Source organism: Dendrobates tinctorius, unplaced genomic scaffold (genome assembly GCF_039654945.1).
Source record: "Dendrobates tinctorius isolate UK_male_01 unplaced genomic scaffold, ASM3965494v1 ptg000029l, whole genome shotgun sequence".
NCBI classification, from domain to species: Eukaryota; Metazoa; Chordata; class Amphibia; order Anura; family Dendrobatidae; genus Dendrobates; species Dendrobates tinctorius.
In genome coordinates, this window is record NW_027361697.1 from 3,258,046 (window position 1) to 3,272,231 (window position 14,186).

At 39.7% G+C, this 14,186-nt stretch overlaps 1 protein-coding gene across 6 annotated transcripts in view; it reads right to left on the minus strand.

The window, feature by feature from the left end:
- Positions 1–14,186, minus strand: part of SEC16B (SEC16 homolog B, endoplasmic reticulum export factor) — a 236,747-nt gene that overhangs the window by 170,483 nt on the left and 52,078 nt on the right. For 4 of the 6 annotated variants that reach the window (XR_012231401.1, XM_073571295.1, XM_073571294.1 and 1 more), the window contains 4 exons: positions 7,018–7,153; positions 3,305–3,532; positions 506–603; positions 5–86 (listed from right to left, as the gene is read on the minus strand). Coding sequence is in view for 5 of the 6 variants with exons in the window: in XM_073571295.1 (XP_073427396.1) it covers positions 5–86; positions 506–603; positions 3,305–3,532; positions 7,018–7,153 (544 nt within the window). In the remaining variant the exon portion in view is untranslated. Of the gene's footprint in view, positions 1–4; positions 87–505; positions 604–3,300; positions 3,533–7,017; positions 7,154–14,186 lie in introns of all 6 variants that reach the window. The other 2 variants (XM_073571298.1, XM_073571296.1) reach the window with 1 other exon arrangement.

Below are 14,186 nucleotides of genomic sequence, written 5' to 3' on the forward strand. Positions count from 1 at the left end.
TCACGGATGCAGCTTGCGGTATGCGACCAGCCATTAGCTGAAACAGGGTTTGTAATGGGTCATTGACAGCCAAAGTGCTAGTAAACCTGAAAATAGCAACAAAACCATCATTGATACTAAATTAGTAACCTTACCGAGAAGGAAATGGGATGAGAGATAGTGCACGCTGTGAGGATTATTCCATCCGCAAGTAATGTGTGATCAATTCGCAACCCGGACTGTTATGTTTATTCAATAATTTTCCGTACAGTCATGGCCCAATCAATTACATTCCCTACAAGTAATGAGCGACCTCCTCCAACTAGATTCTTTACAAGTAATCGCCGGTCTTACAGCCCTGCTTCATCTCCTGTCTAATTACAAGAATTTCCTACCATCCTCTCTGCAGGGCGGCCTAATCCCTTCCCCTTCTGCCGCTATTAAATTACAACTCATAATAACACTTTCCTGTCTGTGGCTGTTAGGAAGATAAGGATGATAACAGATCAGACAAAAGTGCATTTACCTTGCCATTACCCAGCTGTAGGTCCTTGAATCCATCTTGCTGGCGAGAAACAAAGCGTGCCCCCAAAGCTGACTTTTCATGGCCCAATCAACGGCTTCCTTGCAAAATGTGACATATTAGCAAAGAAAATGCAAAAGGCAAAAAAAAAAACCGTATAAAGAAAAGTTGAGTGGGCGAAGTAGGTTTATTTCTAACTCTTAAGATTCATAGATATGTGCAATTAGTAAGTGTTGGAAAAGACAAGGACAAAGATTAGCATTAAAAAAAAAGAGTTTGAGAGTTCGGAATTACAGTATATAGCATATGTATAATACAGGTATACATATTTAGGTCCAAACGTATTCGGGAGGCGACAAACTTTTCATACTCTAGGCCCTGTACATCATCACAATGAAATTTAGACTTTCTGCTTTAAATAGGTTGTACACTACTTTAGCATTGATGACCCATCCTTAGGATAGGTCATCAATGTCTGATCGGTCAGGGTCCAACAGCCCCACCGATTAGGTGTTCTTAGTGTCGGCAGCCGGAAATGCTCACTTGCAGAGTTGGTCATCTTCGATAGTTGACGCAGCCTTATATTGCACATCCGCCTCCTATTGATTTGAATTGTAGGTGGATGTGTAGTCCCTTGCCGCGACCACTCTCAGAAGATGGCCAACTTCACAAGTGAGCATTTCCGGCTGCCAATACCAAGAACAATGGAGGTGATGGGTGTTGGACCTTGACTGATCAGACATTGATGACCTATCCTAAGAATACAGTAAATCATCAAAGCTAAAGTAGTGGACGACCTCTTTAATTTAATGAGTTTTATAAATACATTGCATTAACCAATGGGAAACACAATGCTGTAAATCAGGGGTTTATAACCTGCGGTCAGGATGCCACCTAATGCCCGCAATACCCTTCTCATGTATTTTCCATGTAATAGACAAGACTAGTGCGTAGTGCCTTGAGGATGGGTAATTATGAATGGTGTGCTGCTCGGTTATTTCTGGAACAGCCATATTTTGGCAGAAGGGGTGAGTCCTGCTTTCTGAAGTCCAGAAAGGAGTAGATGAGATAAAGAAGATGCAGTTCATGAGTTATGCAATATACATTGTAGTTCATAGGAAAAGTGAAACACTTCAATGTTTCAGCATGTGGCATTTTAGCTGAATGCATGGTCTCTTTCTTTCTGGACTTCAAACCCATGAGAAAGGTACCTCTACCTTGCTGATATTTGGGAGCTCTAAAATGGAACCAACATCTATTAGAATTTTTTGGCATTTACTTTGAATATTCAATAAATGACTTGAACGGTAAATACTGTGGCAATATTGAAACCCTTGTGGTTGGTTCCATCTGACAATATGGCCCGTGGACTGAAAAAGGTTGTGCAACCCCGCTCTAAAGTGAAAGAATGAGAGATAGTCACTTTACCAATCAATCACTGCTCCCATTCCTAGGATGCTTAGGTCCCCAATGTTCTTCACATATCTTACTTGGTCCAGATAACAAATAGACATGTGACTGGGAGTGACTCCTATTCCCAGGCTGCTTAGGTCCCCAATGTTCTTAACATATCTTATTTGGTCTGGATAACAAAAAGACATGTTACTGGTGGTAACTTGTTGACACCTCTGCGGCCCATCATTGGCTGAAGCGGTCACAAGCATATCCAACTGGAACAGCATGAATGGAGAACAAAGAAGACCTGGGAAGAATTGGAGTAAGAGCAGCAAGGGATCGATAAGTTGTGTATTAAAATTTTTTTTATTTAGGGTGTTGTTCTTGGTTGAAAAACATGTATGGACAACTCCTTTTATGTCAAAAAGTCAAATTCAGTTAACTGTCCTGCAAATTAAGAGTTAACAATCAAAGGCATGTATCTGGATATGACTCCAATTGAAGACTGGAAGGCAGAGAACAAGATGTGAAGATTATCGGAGTCTTCTCAGTAGCAGAGATAATTCAGAGATCATAGAGGAAGTAGGAGCAGGAACGCTGGAAAGTACAGAATAGTAAAGTAAGTATATTGTGAAATCAGCTGGCGACACGCTTATACTGTAATCACCCAGTGCGCTGATCAATTGTCTGTTGGAGCATCCATAGGATCAATCCAGCAGCAATCCAAGGAAGTCTAAAGTGGCAGATCACGTAGACAGTATGTGAAAGCTGCAAATTGATCAATCATATTCATCCCCGAACATGCAAAAACGCTGTGTAGTTCGTGCAAAACAAAAATCTAACCTGTGAAATTTTTGGTAACAAATAGTCTGCTTGCGACAAAAAAATATAATTGATTATGAAAAATGATCAAAATTAGCAATTTTGGACAACTTTTATCTTATGTGTATGGGAAGCTTTAAGCAAGTCCTTACGATGACTTCAAGTCTTAGAAGTTATTCTAACCTCTGTCCACAAAGCAGATCATAGTGATCATCGTTTACTAACCAATATCCCAACTTAAGGTCATCAATGTGGAATAGGTATAACGTATACGAAAGGCTGGACAGACATCTGTCTGAGATGGTTTAGTGAATCTTGCATTGAGCAAGGGGTTGGACACGATGATCCTGGAGGTCCCTTCCAACTCTAACATTCTATAATTCTATGAACAATCTCAGGTAGAGTCATCTCCATGATCATTATCTGGGAAGGAAAGCTTGATTCATGAATTAAAATGCAGCCAAGAACAGAAGTAAATTGGTTAATAAAGTTAATTGTGGTCCTCAAAAAGGTTAAAGTATGAGAAGAGACTTTTAAGACGCAAATAAAGAGTATGATGTCGTGAATTTAAGATGGACAACTTGCTTTTTTTCGACCAAAGTAGAGCAGCTTTGTGAATTTTTCGACGGCCTGCGCAGTTGTTTCAGCATTAGATGGAATCTCTCCGGTTAGAAGATCCATTTGTGCGCCATTAGGAATGAGAGGTGGTTCATCACCCAGAGAGATGAGCTCGCTGTGCTCTTGCTCTTTTCGGTATCTCTCCAACTTACAGTCTTGAAGTAATAGATCAGCCAGGTCAGTCCCAGTAATACACTAAAGAAAGAACGATCTTGTGAAAAAACAATGTCATAGATAAAATAAATCTGTAACTATAAATAAGCAAGGATATTTCTATCCAGTTGGCGGCAATGACTGTGTACTTCTCTAACAATGCAGCTAACATTTTGGTTTCCTTCCGGTAGGGAAGTTTTTCCTAATCTACAGTTTATCGAAACTAAAACAATTATCACACAGAAAAATCTTGTAAGATACCAAATAGTTTATGCCAGCCATATTAACGAGCTGTTGGGTGCTTGTCCGGCCATTAGCATCTTTCTCAAGTACCTTCATGAACATGTATTTGGGGCCAAGGCAACCAGCTTGGCCAAACTACGTCTTTCATAGAAGGAATAAGCAACTAGAATTGAGGAAACATCAGGGTATAAAAGCCAACAAGAGCTGTCCTTCTGATGTCTACCAAGGCTCAGAGTCTCTTGAGTTGTTCTCATACAGAAAAGGTTGCTGCCGACATGGATCCATTGGGTATGGCCAGCTGGGTCTAATGTCTATTGCGGCCATATAATACCCCTGGGTGCAAACCCTCAATGACAAAAATAGACTGGTTGGCTTCAGTTGTAGACAATTTATCAATGATATTACAAGTAGACAATATAAGGAGAGTATAAAGGGTTGTTCACCCCCCCAAAAAATAATGTGCTTCTACTCTAATTACATATAACTTAATAATCAACGTGTAGTGGCTGGCTGGGCTGTCACAGCCTATGCATTAACAGAGAAGGCGGTTAGCTTAGCCATTGAAATGTATAGTTAGATAACCCTTTTAGACACAGCTCTGATGATGTGCCCGACACAGGAGATCCCCAACACAAGGTCCAAAGCGGATCCCGGAACACATGTTGGAAAATGGATATTGGTGGAAATATCCTACTACAAGTGTATTAGTATGTTACATATAAATATTGTCTCCAGATGTCATAATAAAAAGCTGCATACAATATTAAATAGATTAGCTGGAGCTAATGAGGCTGGTGTACTTACTTGGAAAATCCAGTTCAGAATGACTGTATAAATCTTTATGAAATTTTTCTTGCCATTCATTAAAATAATAAGCATGTTCTGTAGCTAGACTAATGCTCATTATAATTTGAGCCATTCAGCCATGAAACCAGGGATTTTCAAAGTAAGTACTCCAGTGTTTTGTAATGTGTATTGTGAAATCTGATACAATGATCACTTTGACTTAACGCACCACTCTTTTTTATGTCAGTGCTGGAGTGGTGCTACCAAACTAAGCTCCCTGACCCTAAATATTATACTTACCAGCCACCGTCTTCAGCTCCTCCAGTCCCGCATCGCCATCTTGTGACCGCAACTTCTGACCGACCAGAAGTTAGAAGTAACGGTCACAAGTTCTCAAAGTAAGTCCAAGAAAGTCTCAGTCTGGCCCCGTTCATAGACTTCCAGCTCGCTCGGCAAACACTGGAGCGATCTAGCAGATCGCAAACTGCAGGAAACCGACAGGAGCTGCACTGGGAACAGATAAAGTTAGCGACTGATAAGTGAAGGGGACTGGTGATTTAAAGGGGTATTCCCATCTTCAAGATCCTATCCCAATATGTAGTAGGTGTAATAATAATAATATTAGCAAATACCTCCAATTAGCAATGTACTATAGTTCAATGGTTACGACCACTCAAATAGTGACTGTTAGGCTGTGTGCACACGCTGCGGATTCCGCTGCGTTTCCGCAGCGGTTTTGGCCGCTGCGGACACGCAGCAGTTTTAGCTGCGGTGTACAGTACCATTCATTTGAATGGGAAAAAAAAAAAACGCTGTGCCGACGCTGCGGAAAAAACCGTGCGGATTTGCTGCGGTTTTGAATCCGCAGAAAGAATTGCATGTCAATTCTTTCTGCGGAAACCGCTGCGGGTTCCTATCTCCACCATTGTAGAGATAGTGAATCCGCAGGACCAAACCGCAGGCAAAACCGCAGATAATCCGCAGGTCTTTGGACCTGCGGATTATCTGCGGTTTTTGCAAAATCCGTGCGGATTAATCCGCAGCGGATTCCGCAGCGTGTGCACGTACCCTTAGCTGCTGCTAGTGGTCGTAAACATTGATACCTAAGCTGCTGCAATGCCCTGCACATGCGGTAAGTGACAGCAAATCAGAAGAGCTATACTACATTTCTAAGTGGAGGTATTTGATATTATTATTATTACACCTACTATATAATGGGATAGGATCTTGGAGACGAGATTATCCGTTTAAGGATGGAAAATTTTAAAAAAGGACTGTGCAGCCATTCTGACATGGAGTTTCAAATTAAATACACTAGTGTCATCTACTTAATAGTCTATGTAGTTTGTATTTTGACATCTGGTGACAGATCTGCTTTATCTTTACTGTTATGCTGGTGATTTAGAGCCCTATATGCAAAAAATGTAATTATTTAAAAAAAAAAAAAAAAATTACGGTAGCACAGAAATTTGGAACTAAATGATTCAGTTTAAAAGTCAAATATTAATTTTAAGTATATTTCCATATGTCTAAAGTCTTTATAGAGAGAGATAGTAGAACCTGAAGCAAACTGGGCAAAAATGTCACTCTTAAATGAATGGCATAAATAATGCAAAAAAACATAAAAAGATGGAAATCATTCAATACTTTACAGGGGATGGCCGAGCAAATAGAAAAGTTCTCTATGGGCTTGGAGCTATACAAAATACCAAACTAACTGATACTCACCAGCACCCACTAGGATCCATCACAGGCCACTTTGTAGTCAGCAGTGACACAGGAAGAGGAAGCGTCACCATCCCACCATCAGCAGGACGTATGATTGCTTGCAGCAGTCACGTGATCTGCTGATGCTCAAGTCACCTGACTGCTGCACCCAATCACAGGCTGCAACATTTCCACTTCCTGTGTCAGAGCAGATCACATAGAGGCCTACGCTGGATCCAGGTGAGTACCGGGAATCAATTAATTTGTTATTTTTTACAGCTATAATCCCATGGGGAACTTTTCTTTTTTCTTTTGGCCCAGATAACCCCGTAAATATCAATAAATATAAAAAAAAAATTGAAGAGATCATTCTCAATAGAAGCAACACACACCAGACTTTCTTTTTACAGTTTCTATGTATTCACCAGCCTAAATAGATAAAGTTTATAAAGTTTTAAAGTAGAATGCCCAAGGACAGGTGCTGGAAATCTGCGAGCCACCAGATCCTTTAAATATTAACTAAAAACTGCACAATGATTGGTTAAATCCTCCCAGACTCTTCAACACTATCATACAAACAAAGCAATTAATTACTACAAACCCAGACTCTTGGCTGAAAACCACATGCATAAAAGCAATCTGCATAATGTTAATTACGGAAAACCATATTTACATAATATATGATCGACTGTGCTATAAATGTATATTGAAACAGCACTCCATGGATGTTGCAAAGTGACATTTGTTCTTTGCTAATGCAAGGCAGATTTGCAATATTGTGTTCCACATACCCCATTCTGCCGACACATCTGCAACAGCACCTGCCATAGCAAAGCGTTGTCCCGGCTCTTTGCACCCTGCGAGCACAGGCACTGGCTCACGTTCTGCTGGCAATAGTTCATTACATCTACTTTATGTAAATCCTCCCTGTAGGATGCCAAGAGGAGAGATATTAGTCCAGAGAAGACCTACACACCTGTTGATTAAGTGGATTTATGAAAAAAAAGAACTTATCACAATTGATTAAAAATAGTCTAAGACAACTATACATTATAGAGAACTTTACAAAGAGACGCATTTCATGCCAAATTTTTTATTTGGATTTTTGTTTGATTTTTGCACTGGGTATAGATGACACACTGAATAGTTTACCATTATTTTTTAATTTACATCTTCAGTATTTTTATAAGATTCCTGACACAAAGTACTCGTTTGCTTTTTATTTCTTTTGTTTAATAATTTACAGAAAATAATATAATATTCCAGGACTATCATAGAGGTTTAGAAATAAAATGCTGAGTTTTATAATAAAAATAAACAGATGTGTAAAGCTGATCTGTCACCACCAGAATTCAAAATACAGTGTTCTGCCTATTAGGGTAAAAGATGAGGTTAAATTACTGTTGTCATTTCAATAGTCTGGAATACTCTGTTAGTGATGTCTAATTTGGTAATAGCACCATCTGTTGATGTTTAATTGTACTGAATGTTGTTTTTCTGTAAAGCAGTCAGTTGCAATGCGGGAGAGTCCTATGCATGCTGTCTAAAGGTCCTTTTGATACAGAAGTTTTCCAGACACTTGTGTGTGTCTTGTTCCCTGAATTACCTTACTTGAACTCCATTATTCTGGACAAAGTATACCTGGTAAGGGAACAATCTCTGCTCCCGTGATTTTGTGTTATACAGAACTGTTGTTAAATCAGACGGTGATTGTTACTAGGTCATGTGTTCACATGTACAAGCTCCATCTTGCTGTGTGCTTTACTATTAATTGTAAATGTCATAGTTATGTGATATTCTAAGCTCAATACTTATACCTGTTATTTGCATTCTTGTAGATTTACCACATATATTTCGTTTCTACACAGCCATCTTTTGACAACAAGTTAGACTACAGAGAGGGGTCTGCTTATTTTGGAAGACAGAAGAGGTTTATGCTGTGTGTCCGATTACACACCTTGTGAATGTGTAAGAAGACAGAACACAAAGTGTATACATTAATAATAAAAATATGCAAAACACAAGCCGCGGAGACACCATCACATGTTTCTCAACGCAAGCAATGATTAGCCAGGTCTTTCCCCGGGAAGGAACAACCACAGGAAGGGCCGTCTCCAATGAAGGAAACCACCTATGCCAAAACATGGTATCCATCCACAGACAGCTGTTTCGGGGTATTGCCCCTCATCAGTGTGGAGTAGTAAACTGGCCAGTAGGAGCAATGCCCAGTGGAAGACTGTGAAAGATGAGGATGAATGAACTCATGGAGATCAACATCCAACACTGTGGAGACACCATCACATGCTTCTCAATGCAGTGATTCTAGAGCAATGCCCCCATCCCTTAAGGGAAATATGTAAAAATATGCAAAACACAAGCCGCGGAGACACCATCACATGTTTCTCAACGCAAGCAATGATTAGCCAGGTCTTTCCCCGGGAAGGAACAACCACGGGAAGGGCAGTCTCCAATGAAGGAAACCACCTATGCCAAAACATGGTATCGATCCACAGACAGCTGTTTCGGGATATTGCCCCTCATCAGTGTGGAGTAGGAAACTGGCCAGTAGGAGCAATGTCTAGTGGAAGACTGTGAAAAATGAGGATGAATGAACTCATGGAGATCAACATCCAATACTGTGGAGACACCATCACATGTTTCTCAACGCAGTGATTCTAGAGCAACGCCCCCATCCCTTATGGGAAATATGTAAAAATATGCAAAACACAAGCCGTGGAGACACCATCACATGTTTCTCAACGCAAGCAATGACTAGTGACTAGCCAGGTCTTTCCCCGGGAAGGAACAACCACGGGAAGGGCAGTCTCCAATGAAGGAAACCACCTATGCCAAAACATGGTATCCATCCACAGACAGCTGTTTTGGGGTATTTCCCCTCATCAGTGTGGAGTAGGAAACTGGCCAGTAGGAGCAATGCCTAGTGGAAGACTGTGAAAAATGAGGATGAATGAACAATACCCCGAAACAGCTGTCTGTGGATGGATACCATGTTTTGGCATAGGTGGTTTCCTTCATTGGAGACTGCCCTTCCCGTGGTTGTTCCTTCCCGGGGAAAGACCTGGCTAGTCATTGCTTACGTTGAGAAACATGTGATGGAGTCTCCGCAGCTTGTGTTTTGCATATTTTTACATATTTCCCATAAGGGATGGAGGCATTGCTCTAGAATCACTGCGTTGAGAAACATGTGATGGTGTCTCCACAGTGTTGGATGTTGATCTCCATGAGTTCATTCATCCTCATTTTTCACAGTCTTCCACTAGGCATTGCTCCTATTGGCCAGTTTCCGACTCCACACTGATGAGGGGCAATACCCCGAAACAGCTGTCTGTGGATGGATACCATGTTTTGGCATAGGTGGTTTCCTTCATTGGAGACTGCCCTTCCCGTGGTTGTTCCTTCCCGGGGAAAGACCTGGCTAGTCATTGCTTGCGTTGAGAAACATGTGATGGTGTCTCCGCAGTGTTGGATGTTGATCTCCATGAGTTCATTCATCCTCATTTTTACATTAATAATAAAGACCTCTTACAATTAATGACTCATGAGGACGGTTCACTTATTGTTAAAAATCCATATTAGAATGGCTGTATAAAACTTTATGGAGGTTTAAATGCAATCTCTGCCTTTATAACCTGATTGACAGCTCTTCAGAGTTCCTCCTCCCTGCTGAGATCTTACACTGCTTAGTACAAACTGCAGCTGTCAGTCTGTACATTTTAAGCTGTATTGATAAAATACTCATTCTAATATCATGATTAATTCTTTACATAGACATTATGACAGATTTTCACAATATGTACTTCAATCTTTTCAGGGATCTATTTAACAGTGCATACAGTTTGTCTCAGGGACAGATCAACACTAAGGGATTTCATATTGCTATAATTCATATATCACACTGGCTATTCAGGGATGTACTAGCACTGTACATTTTAGTGGTACAGTTACGGGGGACTTGGGCTCAATGAACCATTATGCCACCTCAATTTTAATTTTGAGGATTTCCCCCGCTTCTGATTGACAGTGCTCACTTCCCCAAATCGAACAATGCCTGGACTCAAGCCACGTATCTGCACACATGCACTAACACTGTCCGAGTCAACCATGTGCACACAGAATCAATATGGGCATTCAAACAGTCTGGGCTGATACATTCTTTTCTCATATTTCTCTCTACAGCCGCCACTCGCTACAGTGATATACCCGGTAGTGTAGCGAGCAAACAGCTTCCGAAAGCCAGCTTTATTCTTTGACTTGATGAATTGTTACAACAACCACCAACCCCAAAAGAGGTCTTCCATGGCCAGACATAACACTAAGGTATTCAACGTGTATCAAGGTTTAGGGCTTTGCCGGTTTCTAAACTTAAATCTTTATATAAGGACAGGGTCCCTTAAGTTGCATCTCTGGAACAGTTGCTGGCTGGTGGAGCGAGATTGAGGGAAGAAAAAACAAGCAAGCAAAATCAGGACCAGAGATTCAACGACAAGGGCAAAATGTAATCCATATCCACAGTTAGGGTTAGTAGGGTCAGAATCCAGGCTGTCAAACCAGTGAGGGCAGTTGGGGTAAGAACACAGAGTAGAAATTCTGAAGTGCACAGGGAAGTATGCAAAAATTATACAAAAGGTAGCTCAGAACACATGGGATTTAAATAGGCTGCATATAAAGCTTATTGGCTGCAAAGCCAATCCCTTGATTTGTCTGCTGTCCCTTTGATTAGACAGTAAACCAAAATAACGAGTTGCACTTTTGAAGTTTCAATCATTCTGGCTCAGTGGTGTTTGTGTTGACCGATGTTTCTATTAGCACCACCACCAGGAATAAAGAACTACTGACTGACAAAGACAATCAGGACTGCAATGGGGCAACTCCGTTAGTGACAGGTGCACATTAATTACTATAATTTCAATTTATTTAACTTTATTTTGTTTTACCATCCGGGTTTAATTGTTTATTGTATTCTCAGTGTCATGTCTCGATTACTATGACTTTAATTTTTTACTCTTTTTATTTTATTTTGGCTGTCAGTGTTTTGTTGCTATTGAGATAAATGCAATTAGCGAACATTTACAATCTCATTTTGCATATTTGCCCATTTGTTGTGGCTTAGTCTTAAATTTTATTTTATGTTTTCATTATTTACAGGATAAGTGTTAAAACTGATCTGGTTCCATGCCAGAATTTCATTGTCAGAAATGTTTTATGGTCAGAGTATCGGAGACGTGCCGAGAGTCGTTACAGGCAGATGATGATAATGATATTATAATGGATGAAATGAACAGAACACATGGAGAAGACGTTTTTTATTACTTCATTGAACTTAAGGAATATTGCATAATTTATTCTGCAACTACATCTGATCTACATTTACATTACTCTATTGTTTTACTGACGATCTGAAACTGCTTAGTCTGATAAATATATGCTAAATGCGGCACATCGGGAGAGGATCACGGATCACCTGTCATATACTTTTTGACAGCACCATACAATTGAAGTGGATTTGTCACCAGATTTGAAAATGAAAACTGTATGCAATTAAGTAGCTATTTTAGACCTGATGAGGCTAGTGTACTTACGTTAAATAGCGCTGTAATCCTTTCTGAAAGTTTAAACCCAATTTCCGCCCGCTTTATTAAAAGCTCCTCAGCGTTCCTCCTCCCCGCTGAGACCTCATGCTGCTCAGTACAAGCTGCAGCCATCAGTCAGGTTAAGAATAAATTCATGAACGACTGACTATTTGGACATATGAGATCTCTTATTCTATAGCTTGTCTCAATATTTTTCCAACTGTAACACAATTGGTGGCTTTTCACTATCACTGTACGGAGCTCAGGAGCTTTTTCTTCCACCCAAAAAAATTATATGTATACCAAAATGGTAAACATATAATTGATCCCCTCACACGGCTCCATTGACAAAAGAATTAAAAAGATACGGGTCTCAAAAAATGGTGACACAAACCAATTTTTTTTCAATTTTTTATTTTCATTAACCATTAAAATAAAAAAGAACTTAGCTTGGAATCGCTGTAGTCCTACTGATCTGAAGAACCATGTTACCATGACATTTTTGCCACACAATGAATCACATAAAAAACATTTTTCATCATTTGGAAATTTTTCAAATGTTTCAGTCCATTATATGGCAAAAAGAATGGTGTCATACAAAATCATAACTCACCCTTCAAAAAGCAAGCCCTCATATGACTTATGATGGCAGAAAAGTAATGAAAAAAAACTTATGGCTCTTGGAAGAAAGGGGAAGGAAAAAAAAAACTTGCCTAGAACTTAAGAGTTAAATTTCAGGATTATACAGTCATTTTGACATAGACTTTCAAAGCAAGTACACCTGCCTCTCAGGCCTAAGATATCTATTTAAGAATGTATGGAGTTTATATCATGAAATATGGAGATAGATCTCCTTAACCCTTTCACTATCTATGACGCACTTGTACATCAAAAGTAGTTTCTCTGCTTGTGATGCAGGCTCACATGCCGAGCTCGCATCTTTCCCCGCACCTGATGGCTAATTTAATCATGGCCTCTAACAGCCACAGGTGAAGAGGAACTCTTCCAGCAGCTGTTAACCAATTAAAAGCCACTGTCATTCATCCCGCCCATTGGCGCCCCCGTCATATGTTTGCGGGGTGCTGATGGGTTGTCATGACCACCGGGGGTCTGCTGATGGACCCCATGCCTGTTATTACAAGCCACCTGTGAACACCGGCCGGCTATGTAAAGCAGCAGCGATCAGATGATCGCAGCCTTAAGTCTCCTTAGGGTACTATTAAATTCAGTAAAAAATTTTAAAAAAGTGTTTAAAAATATGAAAAAAAATGTTTTAAAAATAAAGTTCAAATCACCGACTCCCTCTTTTGCCCACATTAAAAATGAAACAATTAAGCAAAAATAAAACATACACATATATGGTGTCGCTGCGTTCAGAAATGTCAGATCAAAATATAGCATAAATTATTCCGATCAGTACACAGCGTAGCAAGAAAATATTAAAAAAAAAAAAAAATGGAGTCACCAGTTTTCGGCCGCCGCAAAGGCGCAATAAGAGGCGGTCGAAACACCGTATCTCCTCCAAAATGGTACAATTAAAAACATCAGATCAGTGAGTAAAAAAAAAACCTCACCCAGCGCCAGATTACGAAAACCAAAAGCGTTACGGGTCTCAGAAAATGGCAACAAAAGCAAAATTATTTTTTAACAAATTTTCGAATTTTCTTTCACCATCTAAATAAAAAAAACTATGCATGTATGATATCTGCGTACCCGAACTGACCTGGGGAATCATACTGCCGGGTCAATTTTAACATGCAGTGAACATGATAAATAATATACCTAAAAATCAATTGTGGATTTGCACTTTTTTCATAATTTTGACACACTTCGAACTTTTTTTTCCCTTTTCCAGTACGCTATGTGGCAGAATGAAAGGTGGCATTCAAAATTTCAACTCATCCCGCAAAAAACAAGGCTATATTGACAGATAAATAAAAAAAAAGTTATGGCTCTTGGAAGGGGAAGAAAAAAACGAAAAATGGAAAATCGCTGGGTAGTGAAGGGGTTAAAGGAGTAATATGCAGACACCTTTATGGTTCAGTTCTGATATACCATACTAGAATAACTTAGTTTTTGAGGACCAGCAATATTTATGGTGTGAAGAACGGATATTTTATATCGTTCTGACACTATTACCGGGATTTGAATTAAAAAAATTATCTGCAAGAAATAAAACTATAAGATGTAATATTAAGAAATCATTATTTAATATCTGTTACCGTACACAGTGAGACAATCCAAGAGTTCCCCAAAGTGCCTCTTATCTCTTAGCCCACACGGACAGGGGCTATGTATCTAAGCAAGATTCCATTTAACATGTATGTCTGTGGGAAAACGAGCCTACTGGGAGCGGAGCAAAAGGAATG